The 12,326-nt window shown below is 40.4% G+C and overlaps 1 protein-coding gene across 1 annotated transcript; it reads left to right on the forward strand.

Moving 5' to 3' along the window:
- Positions 1 to 704: 704 nt before the first annotated feature.
- On the forward strand, positions 705 to 8,815 carry LOC146610018 (digestive cysteine proteinase 2). The gene is made up of 11 exons (XM_085345729.1): positions 705 to 859; positions 1,504 to 1,563; positions 1,647 to 1,739; positions 2,325 to 2,497; positions 3,445 to 3,706; positions 3,797 to 3,992; positions 4,090 to 4,283; positions 4,364 to 4,455; positions 6,510 to 6,671; positions 7,971 to 8,160; positions 8,247 to 8,815. The coding sequence occupies exons 1-11, from the start codon at positions 814 to 816 to the stop codon at positions 8,432 to 8,434; spliced, it is 1,656 nt and encodes a 551-aa protein (XP_085201855.1). The 5' UTR covers positions 705 to 813; the 3' UTR covers positions 8,435 to 8,815.
- Positions 8,816 to 12,326: the final 3,511 nt, after the last annotated feature.

A 12,326-nucleotide genomic window follows, 5' to 3' on the forward strand; every position in this document is an offset into this window, starting at 1 on the left:
CCCATTTCCTTTGGGGTCAACCTTCAGGATCAATAAAGTTTTATTGAATTGAACTTCATTTTACACGTACAATGACAATAAAGGGCTATTCTATTCTATCTATTCCATTCTAAAAAATAAATAAATAAATAAAAATGAATAATAGAAATTGTTTTAAAAACTTCTGGAAATGGTCAGGTATGAGGATTGGACTGAATAAAAAAGCAGTTATTGTCCAAAGAAAACTTTGAAAACCCTTCAGAAACTTTGAAAGACTATTCTCGACATCACTGGATCAAAATGGGAATCAAAATGGGGCGACTTGACACTTTTGCACAGGATTGTATATAAAGAATAGCTTTTAAAAAAGCAACCCTTCTCTATAACAAACAAAACCCAAGAGGGAACTCTGACTAATCCTGTTGTAAATGTCATTTAACATACAATTAGCACACAATTAAGTTATCTTATCAAAGTATTTTCGTCTGATTGATTTAAGGATTTTAAGAGCTCCAAACAAAAAAGGGGAAGCCTCGGCTTCGTGACACGCAGTGGTAGTTCACACAAACACTGCCCTTTCCGCTGTTTTCCTATTATCTAGTTAACTACAGTCATATGACATGCTTCACATGATGTGCGTGCAAATAAAACTGTGATTGGAGGAGACACTTCCTCGGCGCGATGTGATTGGTGGACCGGGCAGGCACCGTTCTCCATGATTTAATCATTGTTTTGGGGGTTAAAGAACGTCCGCAGAGCAATGTGTTTCTGTGAGGTTTGGCTTTAGTCTGCCAGCTGTTCTCATTGTCACTCTGAGAATACAGAAGAAAAAAAATGCAGCTTTGGTACATTGCAGCTATTTTTTTGTGCGATGTCGCTGGTAAGGAAATACATTTCATATTTGTTTTTTTAGGTTAGCTGTTTACAGTCAGCCAGCGTTACATGCTGTGGAGGTAGCTAGCACTCGGGGGTCTTGTTACGCAGCCGTTACGTGCAAATAAACATGTTAATAAACGTACATTAGCATTCAGTTTGCTAAATAAGAGGCTATCTTTGTGTGTAAGTAGCTATACAGTAGAGCAGGAATACATACGATAATTTTTAACTTTCACATTAAAGTCTTCCTGTTTTAGCTTGAGAGAAGTGCTAATTTATGAGCGCCACTAACCACTCTTTAATTCGGCACACAACTAACTTTATTATTTACCAAAGCTTAACCTGTTCCTTTTATGATAAAGTGGGCTTTAAAACTTAAAAAAGGAAGGTTGGGGTATGAGAAGTTTATCTAATTTTATAACTTATATTGCCAAAATGGCTACAAACGTCTGTTTTATCCTCTGCTCCGTGTGTGAGAAGTTAACAAGGCGTCTGTAAATGACCAGTGTTTGTAGCGTCCATGTAACCAGTTATAGCAAATATCCAGGGATAGCTGTCAGTATTTCTTGCTTTGCTATTTGCTGCTTGTTGCACACAGCTCTGTAGTTATATTACTAACATGTGTTGTCACCTCTGCTTCATTGTCAGGTACAGAGGCAAAGGCAGTACATAGCCTTCCTGATTTTGGAAAGAGCTATCATGTCAAAGGTAAGCTGTGAACTAACAGAGGGTTACACAGTATGTTTTGGGCCTTGTTGGAAGTTATGTTTCATTGAGTATTTACATTTCAGGAATCATCTCTCTGCCCTATGCTGAAATTGAGGAACCATTTGAGGCCTGGTTAGACCTAACAGCAAAGTCAAGCCGGATAGACTACTACCACGGTGAGAAACCCCCTTCAGCTGATTCTCCTGAAGCAGATTCTGTATTCCCCTGCTTGGCTAATCAGTAATTTGAAATTGAGTGCCTGTTGTGTAAGAGAAACGATACCAGACTGTAACATTATCGCAAAAAAAGAAGTGAAAAAAGACAGAGTAAGCACGCGTGATGAACATAATCTGATGACTTGTGTTGCATGTGACTTTGTACTAAAATTGTGTTTTTATATGCTTACAGTGCTGATGACGGCTGGTGCAAACTTACCCACAAATACTCCTCTTTATTTAGTTTTTCTTCCATCAGACAAATCATCATCTTGACTTGTACATAACTGTAGTCTGTTAGGAAAAAGGAAGAATGAACACATTCAAAGTAGTAATGAAATAATAATAATAAAATTGAATCCTGATATAATGCGTTTCTACTGACAGGTGTATACGCCAAAAAGCCCTGACTATAGCTAATAAGGTTTTGTCTGAGCCACACATAGCATATTCATTCAGAAATCTTGAGCTATTAACAAAATAAATGTACTATTAACATTAGAGAAGTCAATAATGTCTCATTTTAACACTCTTTATCACCAACAGGCCAGGTTTTGACTTACCAGTTAGCTTCAGAGCAGCAGTATGGCACTGCCTATAAGATCTCGCCTGAGACCACTGAAGAGGAGCTAAATGTGATGAAGTGCTTCCAGATTAACGGAACAAAGGACGAAGCAGTCACACCGCAGGCTGCGCTCCCCGATGTGCAGGGCTTCCAGGTGTGTGTTTTATTTCTTTTTATTCCACTTTTCAGTTTGATCTTCATGAGTAAAAGTGTATATATGGAACAGTCTCCGGTTGTTAAAACAGAAGCCAAAGCAGAAAAGTCTTAAAGCTGTATACTATCATTCTAATGGCCAGAAGGGGGTAGTTACCCTACTGCAAGAAGAAGTCAGAGTGTACTGAGGTCACGCACACATCGGTTAAGAGTTGACCTCGACATTGGACATGATGCAACCACCGGTTGCTAGGGAAACTTCTATTCCCCAACCAGTTGGCAGTGTTTCTAGTAGATTGCCAGTGTTTGTAGATAAGCCTTTCACTTACAGTCAGACCAGTAAATGGGAATATGCTACCATTACCAGTATTACTAACATTGGGGGAATACTAATATTTCTTTAGTGACAGGTTGTTTCCAGGAAACCATTAACCTGTCTGTAGGCCTGTGTGACTTTGGTTATAGCAGTCATTTTTGCAGCAACTGCCATCAGCCTCCAGCAATCATTCACCGCTGGTCTTGGAGTACTCATTTTCCTCCTCACGTTCGAGGGTTGTCAGATGGTCACTCTCTAGACCCGTGTCACTATAGACGCATTCACTTGATCCTATGTTGTCACCATGATTGTCACACAATCATGGTATTAATGGTTAACAAGTTGACATCACACGGTCAGTGGTGATGTGTCAGCAAAACCGCAAAAGAAAACAGGTAAATGACTCAACTGCTTACCTCAGTAAACCTTTTCTGATGAGTTTGTGGGCTCATAAGTCATAAGATCTTTATTACAGTGTCATGTTCATTTTGTAAATTACATTTTCATGAGGAGTATGTCTTAGTGGAAAACAAACCGTCACCATTTGTGAGTATTTATATCGTAGTCACATATTTCATTGAATGTTTTTATCTTTTATTTTGACAAGTCAAGTTGTTCATTTCCCTCCTTAGTTCCTGAGGGTGGAGTACTACAGAGGTTCCCTGTGTGAAGTCTGGCAGAATGTGACCACTGTGGGTTACAAGAAGAACACGTACACACTGTGGGTGACACATTCAGAGCGAGGTGCAGATGGAGGAAAAGACACCCCCATTCCCATTCACTATGAGATGATGGGATACAACACTCTGCTGGGGTCCCATTACGACAAGTACTTGGTGGAATACAAGGAGTTCAGCACTGACGTGAACCCCAAAGTCTTCCTGCTGCCTGAAGGTTTGTGTAAATATATACCTGCTCGACCTTTTGGAAGACTCAGAGGACAAAAGAAAAACAAAAACTCCTTCTTGTTGTGTTTCTATACAGGCATGAGTTGTGGTGGGTTTCCTGGTCCTGGAGTGGAGCACCATATGTTGGCCAATCCAATGAAAGATCTCATCCACACCTCAGCGTCAGGCCAGTCACAGCGCATGTTCAGCCATTTCAAGGACAAGTTCCAGCGGCAGTACAGCGATGAAAGGGAGCACGAGAAGAGGGAGCATGCTTTTGTTCTTAACCTACGGTGAGCGCAACATTTAATACTTTAATAATAATTGTGAGGCTACAGCTTTAGTAGTAGTTTTTCAGCGGTGTGTCTGACTGGTTCCCTGTTTTTCTAGGTACATTCACTCTAAGAACAGAGCGGGCATGTCTTTCTCTCTGGCTCTGAACTCTCTGTCGGATCGCACCATGTCTGAGCTGGCAACCATGAGGGGAAGAAAAAGGGGAAAGACCCCAAACAGAGGGCTCCCCTTCCCCTTCAAAGCTTACAAAAGAGTCAATCTTCCCGAGTCACTCGACTGGAGGCTTTATGGTGTGTATAAGCTTTAAATATTCACCAAAGATGCATCTGTGAGGAAGGTTTGTTTTTTCACCTTAACTCTGGCCTCCCAGGCGCCGTGACCCCAGTAAAGGACCAGGCCATCTGTGGCTCCTGCTGGAGCTTTGCCACCACTGGAGCAGTAGAGGGCGCTCTCTTCTTAAAGGTAAAAAGGATAGGAGGCAGCTTGCTGCACAGTCCTTGGCCCCATTCCAGTGTCTTCGAATAATGGGGCTCCTTCCCTATTCTCTTTGAAGCCGCAGATGCTCAGCTTGATGCTTCATCTGTTCTTGTTTGGGTTTATTTCCAGTGCACTTACGTTTGGTATAAATCTATATCTATCTTTCTGATGTTTTAGGGAGAAATTAGGTTTTATTTTAATACTCCTTGTATTGAAGTGGCTCGTGCAGGCAGAAGAATACGCCCAGTGAAATGAATAAAATACAAAGATGCAAATTATTCAAGGTGCATGACTGATATAGATTCTTTGTGACAAAACCAGCAGAATTATTTGCAAAATTAAAAATAACCATTTGTAAATTAGATAGATATGACAATCTGTCACATTTATTTAGCATAGGGCTGCTGTTTGAGTCTACTGACCTTTTTTAAAAAATAAAAAAAACAAACAAACATCCTTCTCTCCGAAGTGCAGCCCTCCTTTTGGGGATAGATCCACAGGAAGATTCATTGTGTAACTTCAGTCGTGTTGGACGGGCTTTACAGTGTGTGTGTCTGTGTGAATGAATGAGTCTGAGGGGACGTCAGCTTTGGGCTGCCTCCATCCTGTAGAAAGCTGAGCTCAAAGGCATTCCTTATCCCATGTTGCCTAGCAACTTGATCCAAACATAGGATCAGTTTATTGGGACTTGACGGCACCCCATTGAAGTGACCGAATTCTGTGTCTCTCCCTCACATAGGAGACTCTTAATTATGTGTCTTGCCCCTGGCCTGTAGCTCTGTAACTCCTAGGCTGAGGTCCAGTGATGGAGGAAGTCTCAGGGATAATACTTACATTAAAGCTCCTGCTTCATCGCAGTGCAGTAACAACATTTAAACATTAACTGAAGTAAAATGTTTTTGCATTGCAGTAAACTTAAGGTGCTGCGCTTGGAAATTTACCATTGAGTATCAGTAAAATCTGATCTTAGTATTTATTTACTCATCTAGTTTTAAATTACTGATCAGAAAATGCAAAGTACATAACGAACACCGAAATCCAGGGTCGAAAAGTAAAGTGAATGTGGAAGTGAGCCCCTTGAGACTGGCTCCAAAGGCGATTCACTCAAGTATAAAAGATCGATAGAGCTTCTGGGTCTGAAAAGTGAAGCAACTGCAAGTTTATTAAAGCCACCGGGGAGGTGATATCTGTGATTTTAAAAATACTCCTGCCTTATAAAAGTCTGTAGGAGAAGAGCCCATAAATCTTTATCCCTTTTGTAAATTTTAGTCATTTGAAGTGTCAGAAAGGAGGATTATCCAGGACATGCTCTTTGGCATCAGCGCGGTTTCATGGTCAGATTACCCCTCGCTGTCACATGTGGTTCAAAGCACCGAGATGATGTTGCAATGAGATTTCACAATGCAGTAGAAAACTTTATGGTAGTTGCATCCTTGTTTCACACTGTCAGTGGTCGTGATGGACTTCCATGTAAAAATGTCCAACTTTACACCAAAACATGTTTTTAAGGTCTGGTTTTGGTCTCTGTAGCGACTTCTTGTTTAACGATGTATAAATATATAAATGTAAGGGATTCATCCGTGCAATAATCTTAACATTTCTCACTGAGGTAAAGCAGCTTGAACTGCTAATTGCTTTGCAATAATTGCAGGAACAGTTTGTTTTGGCTAGGAGGAAGTACTGCTGTGAGGCTGCAGCAGGTCGTCTTTGAACCTGAGCGATGCAGTGACCCCCATGGGCAGGTTCATAAACAGAGCCACTCAGTGGGGGGCACGCTTTGAATTTAGTTCTTCGTGATCTCACAGCATCTGCCTAGAAACCTGTAGATTGCAGCTGGAGTAAAAATGGTGTAGGAATGAAAGCCGATTATAAATGTTTAGCTGTCTTGTTTGTGTTTCATATAATCAAATGTCAATAAAGTGGATCAGTGGATTAAAATGTCTGCATTTTATTAGAGTTTGATTCATGATTAGTGCAGAGTAAGCGCAGGCTGCTGATGTAATGCCGAGTGTAATCATACTTTTGCTCGTGTCTTTCAGACGGGCTCTCTGCAGGTTCTGTCTCAGCAGATGCTGATCGACTGCTCCTGGGGTTTCGGTAATAACGGCTGCGATGGCGGGGAGGAGTGGAGAGCGTACGAGTGGATCATGAAGCACGGAGGCATCGCCACAATGGAAACATATGGCGCCTACATGGGGATGGTGAGATGATTTCACAACAACAAATCAAAAATTTAAATGGCCTTTATTTGTATAGCGCTTTACTCGTCCCTAAGGACCCCAAAGCACAACCAGTCATCCACACACACATTCACACACTGGTGATGGCAAGCTACATTGTAGCCACAGCCACCCTGGGGCGCACTGACAGAGGCGAGGCTGCCGGACACTGGCGCCACCGGGCCCTCTGACCACCACCAGTAGGCAACGGGTGAAGTGTCTTGCCCAAGGACACAACGACCGAGACCGTCCGAGCCGGGGCTCGAACCGGCAACCTTCCGATTACAAGACGAACTCCCAACTCTTGAGCCACGATCGCCCCTTAAAAGAGCGACGTTAATAGTGTAATTCTACAAATCTTATCATTGTGGTATTAACGGCATGTTTGATTTCAGGCTCAGGAAGCCTGTCTTACAGTTAAACAAGCTTTTGACCAGAGACTGTTTCATGTGTCTCTTAAGTACTTAAAGCATTCAGAAAGTTACTGTCAGTTTGCCCCACTGTGTATAACTGTGTATTTATTAACATCAAAGGAAGAGACTGACTTCCAGTGACCTGTGATTATCCCAAATTGCTCTGGTGTCACCCAAAAGTAGCGACACCTGAACAGTATTTTGCAAAATTCAGTCATAAATCTAGCATGCTCTAACTAAGCAGACATAGATCTGCTGTTTAAGAGTAGTATTAAATATTATACATGTATTTAAAAATAAACTATGTGATGTCTGTTCATGTCTTTAACCCAGCTGCCCCACATGTGCTAGGTCACAAAAAGCCAGAGATGGATGAAAGCCAGTTGAAATGACCACTGCTGGTGTGTATAAATGGCCTTTACTGGGCAGCTATTCTACCACTCTCTCCAGTGCTCCTTGTTAAGTTTTCCTTTGTAATAAAACAGCAATTTTAAGGTCCAGAAATATTCAGAACCCAAACAAAGATTCACATTTTGTTCCAATAATCCCTCCCCTCTGGTATTCCAATTAAAATAACATTCCTTGCAGCTATCATAGAATCATCAGGAGCAAAACATCACATACTTTCTTTCTGCGTTAAATAATGGATTGTTTTTCCATTAATTTGCCCTCCACAAACCCCAGTAAATCACATGCGTATGATTCATTTCAATACATTCCTCCCTAAATGTTAAAGCAAAACCTACAAATTTATATTTAAAAAGCCAGCAGAATAACTGCCTGCTTATTAACAGTGGATTTCAACACAAAAGAGGATTTCGAGAAGCTGTGAGAAAGTTTTTAAAAATATTTTTTTCTCTCCGAGTAGAACGGATTTTGCCACACTAACTCGTCCGAGCTCGCTGCACGTATCCAGAGCTACACGAACGTCACGTCTGGCGATCAACTGGCCCTCAAGCTGGCGCTCTTTAAAAACGGCCCCGTTGCCGTGAGTATCGACGCATCACATCGCTCGTTTGTTTTCTACAGTAACGGCGTCTACTACGAACCTGCTTGTGGTGAGTGTTTTTTCTTTCCACAGTGATTGCGTTAGATACTATCCTTCACGCTCACAACAACGTAACTCGCTGGTTCTGTTTTTCAGGGAACACTGTGGATGATCTGGACCATGCTGTGCTTGCAGTGGGATATGGCACCCTGAATGGAGAGCCATACTGGCTCATCAAGAACTCTTGGTCCACATACTGGGGCAATGATGGCTACATCCTCATGTCTATGAAGGATAACAACTGTGGTGTTGCCACTGATGCTACATATGTTACACTGGCATAGACTGTCTTCTTTTAAAGCCTTTATGTTGCTGTTGATGCCACTTCATGACTGCTGAATTACACTTAATCTTGATGTGTGTGTTAGGCCAGCTTTATGGGAAAAAAGCCTAAGAACTTATCGTGGACTGAACTAAACATGGCAGCCTGATTGGGAGGAGACAGCACTACAGTGTGTTGCATTGATAACAAGACAAACTGGATCATTGTGAAGTAAAAAGTGTTACGTCCCGATAATCTATTTTGTCTCTGTGGTGTTAGTTTTTTAATTGCTGCTGGAAGGCAGAATTTTTATTGAAAACAAATTTAAATAAATTTGCTGGTCCCAGGAAGTTATTAACTCTGGTTGCTTTGTCTGTTTCTACTTGATGACACACAAACACACACAGAACAAGTTCACTCAGTCATTAAAATTTTACTGCTCAAGGCACACTGGCTCAATGCCCTTATTTCAGATAAGTCACAAATTTCCACTCGTCCTTTACAGGCAAATTATTCCTGCTATAAAAAGAAGTTGCATTTATAATGACATCTAACATCACATGCTGTGGCCAGCATTAAGGCGTGCACTCTCACATCATGCATATCGACATTTATACAATTGGTTTCTTTAATTTCTTTGCAAAAGGAATTTAGTTTGTTTGTTTTTTTAAATCTACAAAAAATCTTACAACAAATTGTTTTCATAATGGAACAGAAATAATATCAAGTGTTTCAATTGACTTTACTATTTTCTTTTTCTTTTTTAAATTGATGGAAGGTCACAAAAATATTAAGTCATACAGGAACATGATAAAGAAATGATGCCGGAGAAATTGGAAAACTGCTCTGTGGTCAGAAATGTGAAATTCCTTTTGGAAAACATGAGCGTCATGTCCTCCCGGATAAATCCTGTGTCTTTCACGGTGTGTGAGTGCATCAGGGGCTGTGCAATTACACATCTGAAAAGGCACCATCAGTGCTGAATGGCATATACATACATATGAGGGCCCAAAATTAAAAAAAAAAAGCAGAGTGGGTATAAAATTTTGAGAAAAAACTCAAGATTTTTGACATTAAAGTGGCAAATCTGAGAGAACATTGAGCCTACAGTACCTAAGACGCCTCTCATGGTTTCAATCCTTCAAACCATGAGGATTGAATGCTTTAATAATCTGTTGGATTGCGTCCTGATGTACCACAAGTCCTCAAGATATCAACTGTGCTGTAGTACTTCACACACAGGCTGTTACCTCATCCAAATCAGTGTGTTTTCTCATGAATAGCAGCTCACGACAACGACTCTTTGAAACTCAGACGCTTTTGAAAATGTGGTGATTCTGAACTTAAACCACAAGGATTTCTTTATTGCAAAGTCCAATTGAAAAGTAGAATTAAATTAGGTCATCTAAGAAAAAGGTTTTTTTTGTATTATTCCTGGCAAATTTGCCATTTTTCTCATTAATTTGCCACTTTAATGTAAAACATGTTGGGGTTTTTTCCATTTTTTTCTTGGAATTTTTCCTGCAGTCCAGACCTTCCACCAACAGAAAGCAATTGGCACATCATGAAGAGAACAAGATATAAAGACTCAGGACTGATAAGCAGCTAGAATCATTTTTTTTCTCAGTTTAAATGTTCCATATTGTTTCCATATTCTATTGTGAATCAAATGTGGGTTTATGAGGTTTGCAAATCATTGCATTTTATTTCTATTTACAATTTTACAGTTGGACATGTAAATGCTTGTGCCTGAATAACAGCACAAACATACGGTGTTGTGTGAAAGTATTTGCCCGCTTCCTGAGTCCCTCTTTTCTTTTTTCTCATCTGTCACAATGTTTCAGATCATTAAGCAGAGTAACCAGAGTAAACGCAAAACGCAGTTTTTAAATGATGATTTCATTAAATGTGTAAAAATAAAATCAAGAAGGGGCACAGATACTTCACAGCACTGTATGGCATCATATTGCACATTCAAGCGCATCCGATACATGAATCGAATTTCTTCTATAATTCATAACAATAACAGCCCTTGATTGCTTGTGAAGACTCATAGAGTGTTATCATTGATACATGCTGCAGTCCATTTGTATTGGACAATAATAAAAGGAGAACAAATCTAAAAACAACAACAACAACAACACTGCTGAAATCAAATATTCTTCCACATGCTGATAACAGTCAAATCTCTTTTTTTTCATCCAAATCTATTAAATACAGCAGTCTAACTAAAAGGCTTCACTAGTGCATGCAGTCTCACTTGACTAGTCTCTTTTTTCTTGGCTTGAGACGAAGATGAGGCAGTTGCTTGCAATATAAATTTGTGCTACAACCAACATATGCCCAAAACAAAAACACTTTCATACAAAAATATCAAGCATGTTTCTTTGAACAAAATGTTTAAAATGCAGTAATAACGTTTGGAGAATAGGTGCGTTGCATTTGGCAGTCTGCTAGTCTTCTCCAGTCTTTAAACAACGTTTAGTTGTGCGTTCGGCACCCCCAATCACAAGAGCAGCGCGTCCAGGGATTTTGCCCTGAACAGCAACCGCACACCCATCTTGAGTGAAAACAATACCTAATTTTAAGTGGTGCGAAACACAGTCCGGAGATCTTTGCGAATTTATAGCACGCAGCACACACAGATCAACAATCAGCACCGTTACAGTCACGTGAAACAGAAAGTTTTCACTGGACTTCATGCTGCCTGTGAAGACCCAAGTACACATTTAATGCTTCCAAAGCAATTAAGAGGATAATAGAACACAGTTTATTTAACTGACTAACAACAAGCGTGACCACTTCTAAAAAAGCAGACGTTTGATGGTCTGGTGCATTCAGGTGTGTGTTAACACATTACCGAATCTTCAGAGGAATGGACACCCCAAAGTCAGACCACCAAATGCTCAGAGTAACAGCAAAAAACAGCTACGTGAGCTACATCTCAGAGTCTACACACTTCAGTTAGAATGTTAAATGTTAAAGTTCATGACAGTACAATTAAAAAAAGACAGAAAAAGTCGCTTGCTTGTGAGGACCTACCAGGAGAACATCTCCTCTCTAAAATGAACATGGCACCAATGCTTAGGTTTGAACAGTAACATCTGAACAAACCACAACACTTCTGAAGAATATCTTTTGGCTAAAACCAAACTCAGCATATCAGCACTTACAGCTCATATCAGCTGTGAAGCACGGTGGTGGAGGGGTGATGATTCAGGCTTCCTGTTGGCCATGTGACCTAAGCATCTTTCAGTGACTGAGTCGACCATGAACTCCTCCGTACACACAAGTGATCTAAAGTCAAACGTGTGACTATCTGTCCGTCAGCTAACGTTTGACCCAAATATGGTCACGTAACAGCACAGCAGGAACAGAACGGCTGAAAAGAATCCAGGCGTTACAATGGTCCCGTCGAAGTCAAGACTTCAATTTGATTAAAATGCTGTTGCAGGTGCTTAACAGAGCTGTGTATAAACAAATGCCTGCAAACCTCAATTAACTGAAACAACGCTGTAAGGAAGATGTCCCAGAATTCCTCCACGATAACGTGGTAGACTGAGAAAGTCATACAGTGAACTATTACTTCAAGTTAATACATGTGGTTCTACAAGAAGTTTCTGGAGTTAACGAGTGTCGCAGAAGGAGAGAGGAAGTCGCTTTAGCTTGCTGTAGCCATGTCTGACAAGCTAACTGTTAGCCGACTTACATACAGGAGAAGATTAAATTAATTTTTGCTGCGTTTTCATTGTTGCTACAGAGTTATTATTAAACTGGCAGATTTTACAAATGTGACTGTTTACTCTTTAAATTTGACTTAAATGACATACTTACAGAACAATCCAACTCAGCTTTATATTGATGTAAAGACCCTACAGTAATGCACTTTTACGCTGATTGTTTTCACCCAAAAG

The sequence above is a fragment of the Diplotaxodon limnothrissa genome, linkage group LG22, assembly GCF_057381915.1.
Source record: "Diplotaxodon limnothrissa isolate DT_005_m linkage group LG22, D_limnothrissa_male_GT1.1, whole genome shotgun sequence".
Lineage (NCBI taxonomy): Eukaryota > Metazoa > Chordata > Actinopteri > Cichliformes > Cichlidae > Diplotaxodon > Diplotaxodon limnothrissa.

Excerpts from the sequence above, each read along its gene's own strand:
- LOC146610018 (XM_085345729.1), top strand. The coding sequence starts at position 814 with ATGCAGCTTTGGTACATTGCAGCTATTTTTTTGTGCGATGTCGCTG. Across the intron at positions 4,284-4,363 it reads ACTCGACTGGAGGCTTTATG|GCGCCGTGACCCCAGTAAAG; the intron begins GTGTGTATAAGC and ends CTGGCCTCCCAG. Across the intron at positions 4,456-6,509 it reads AGGGCGCTCTCTTCTTAAAG|ACGGGCTCTCTGCAGGTTCT; the intron begins GTAAAAAGGATA and ends CGTGTCTTTCAG.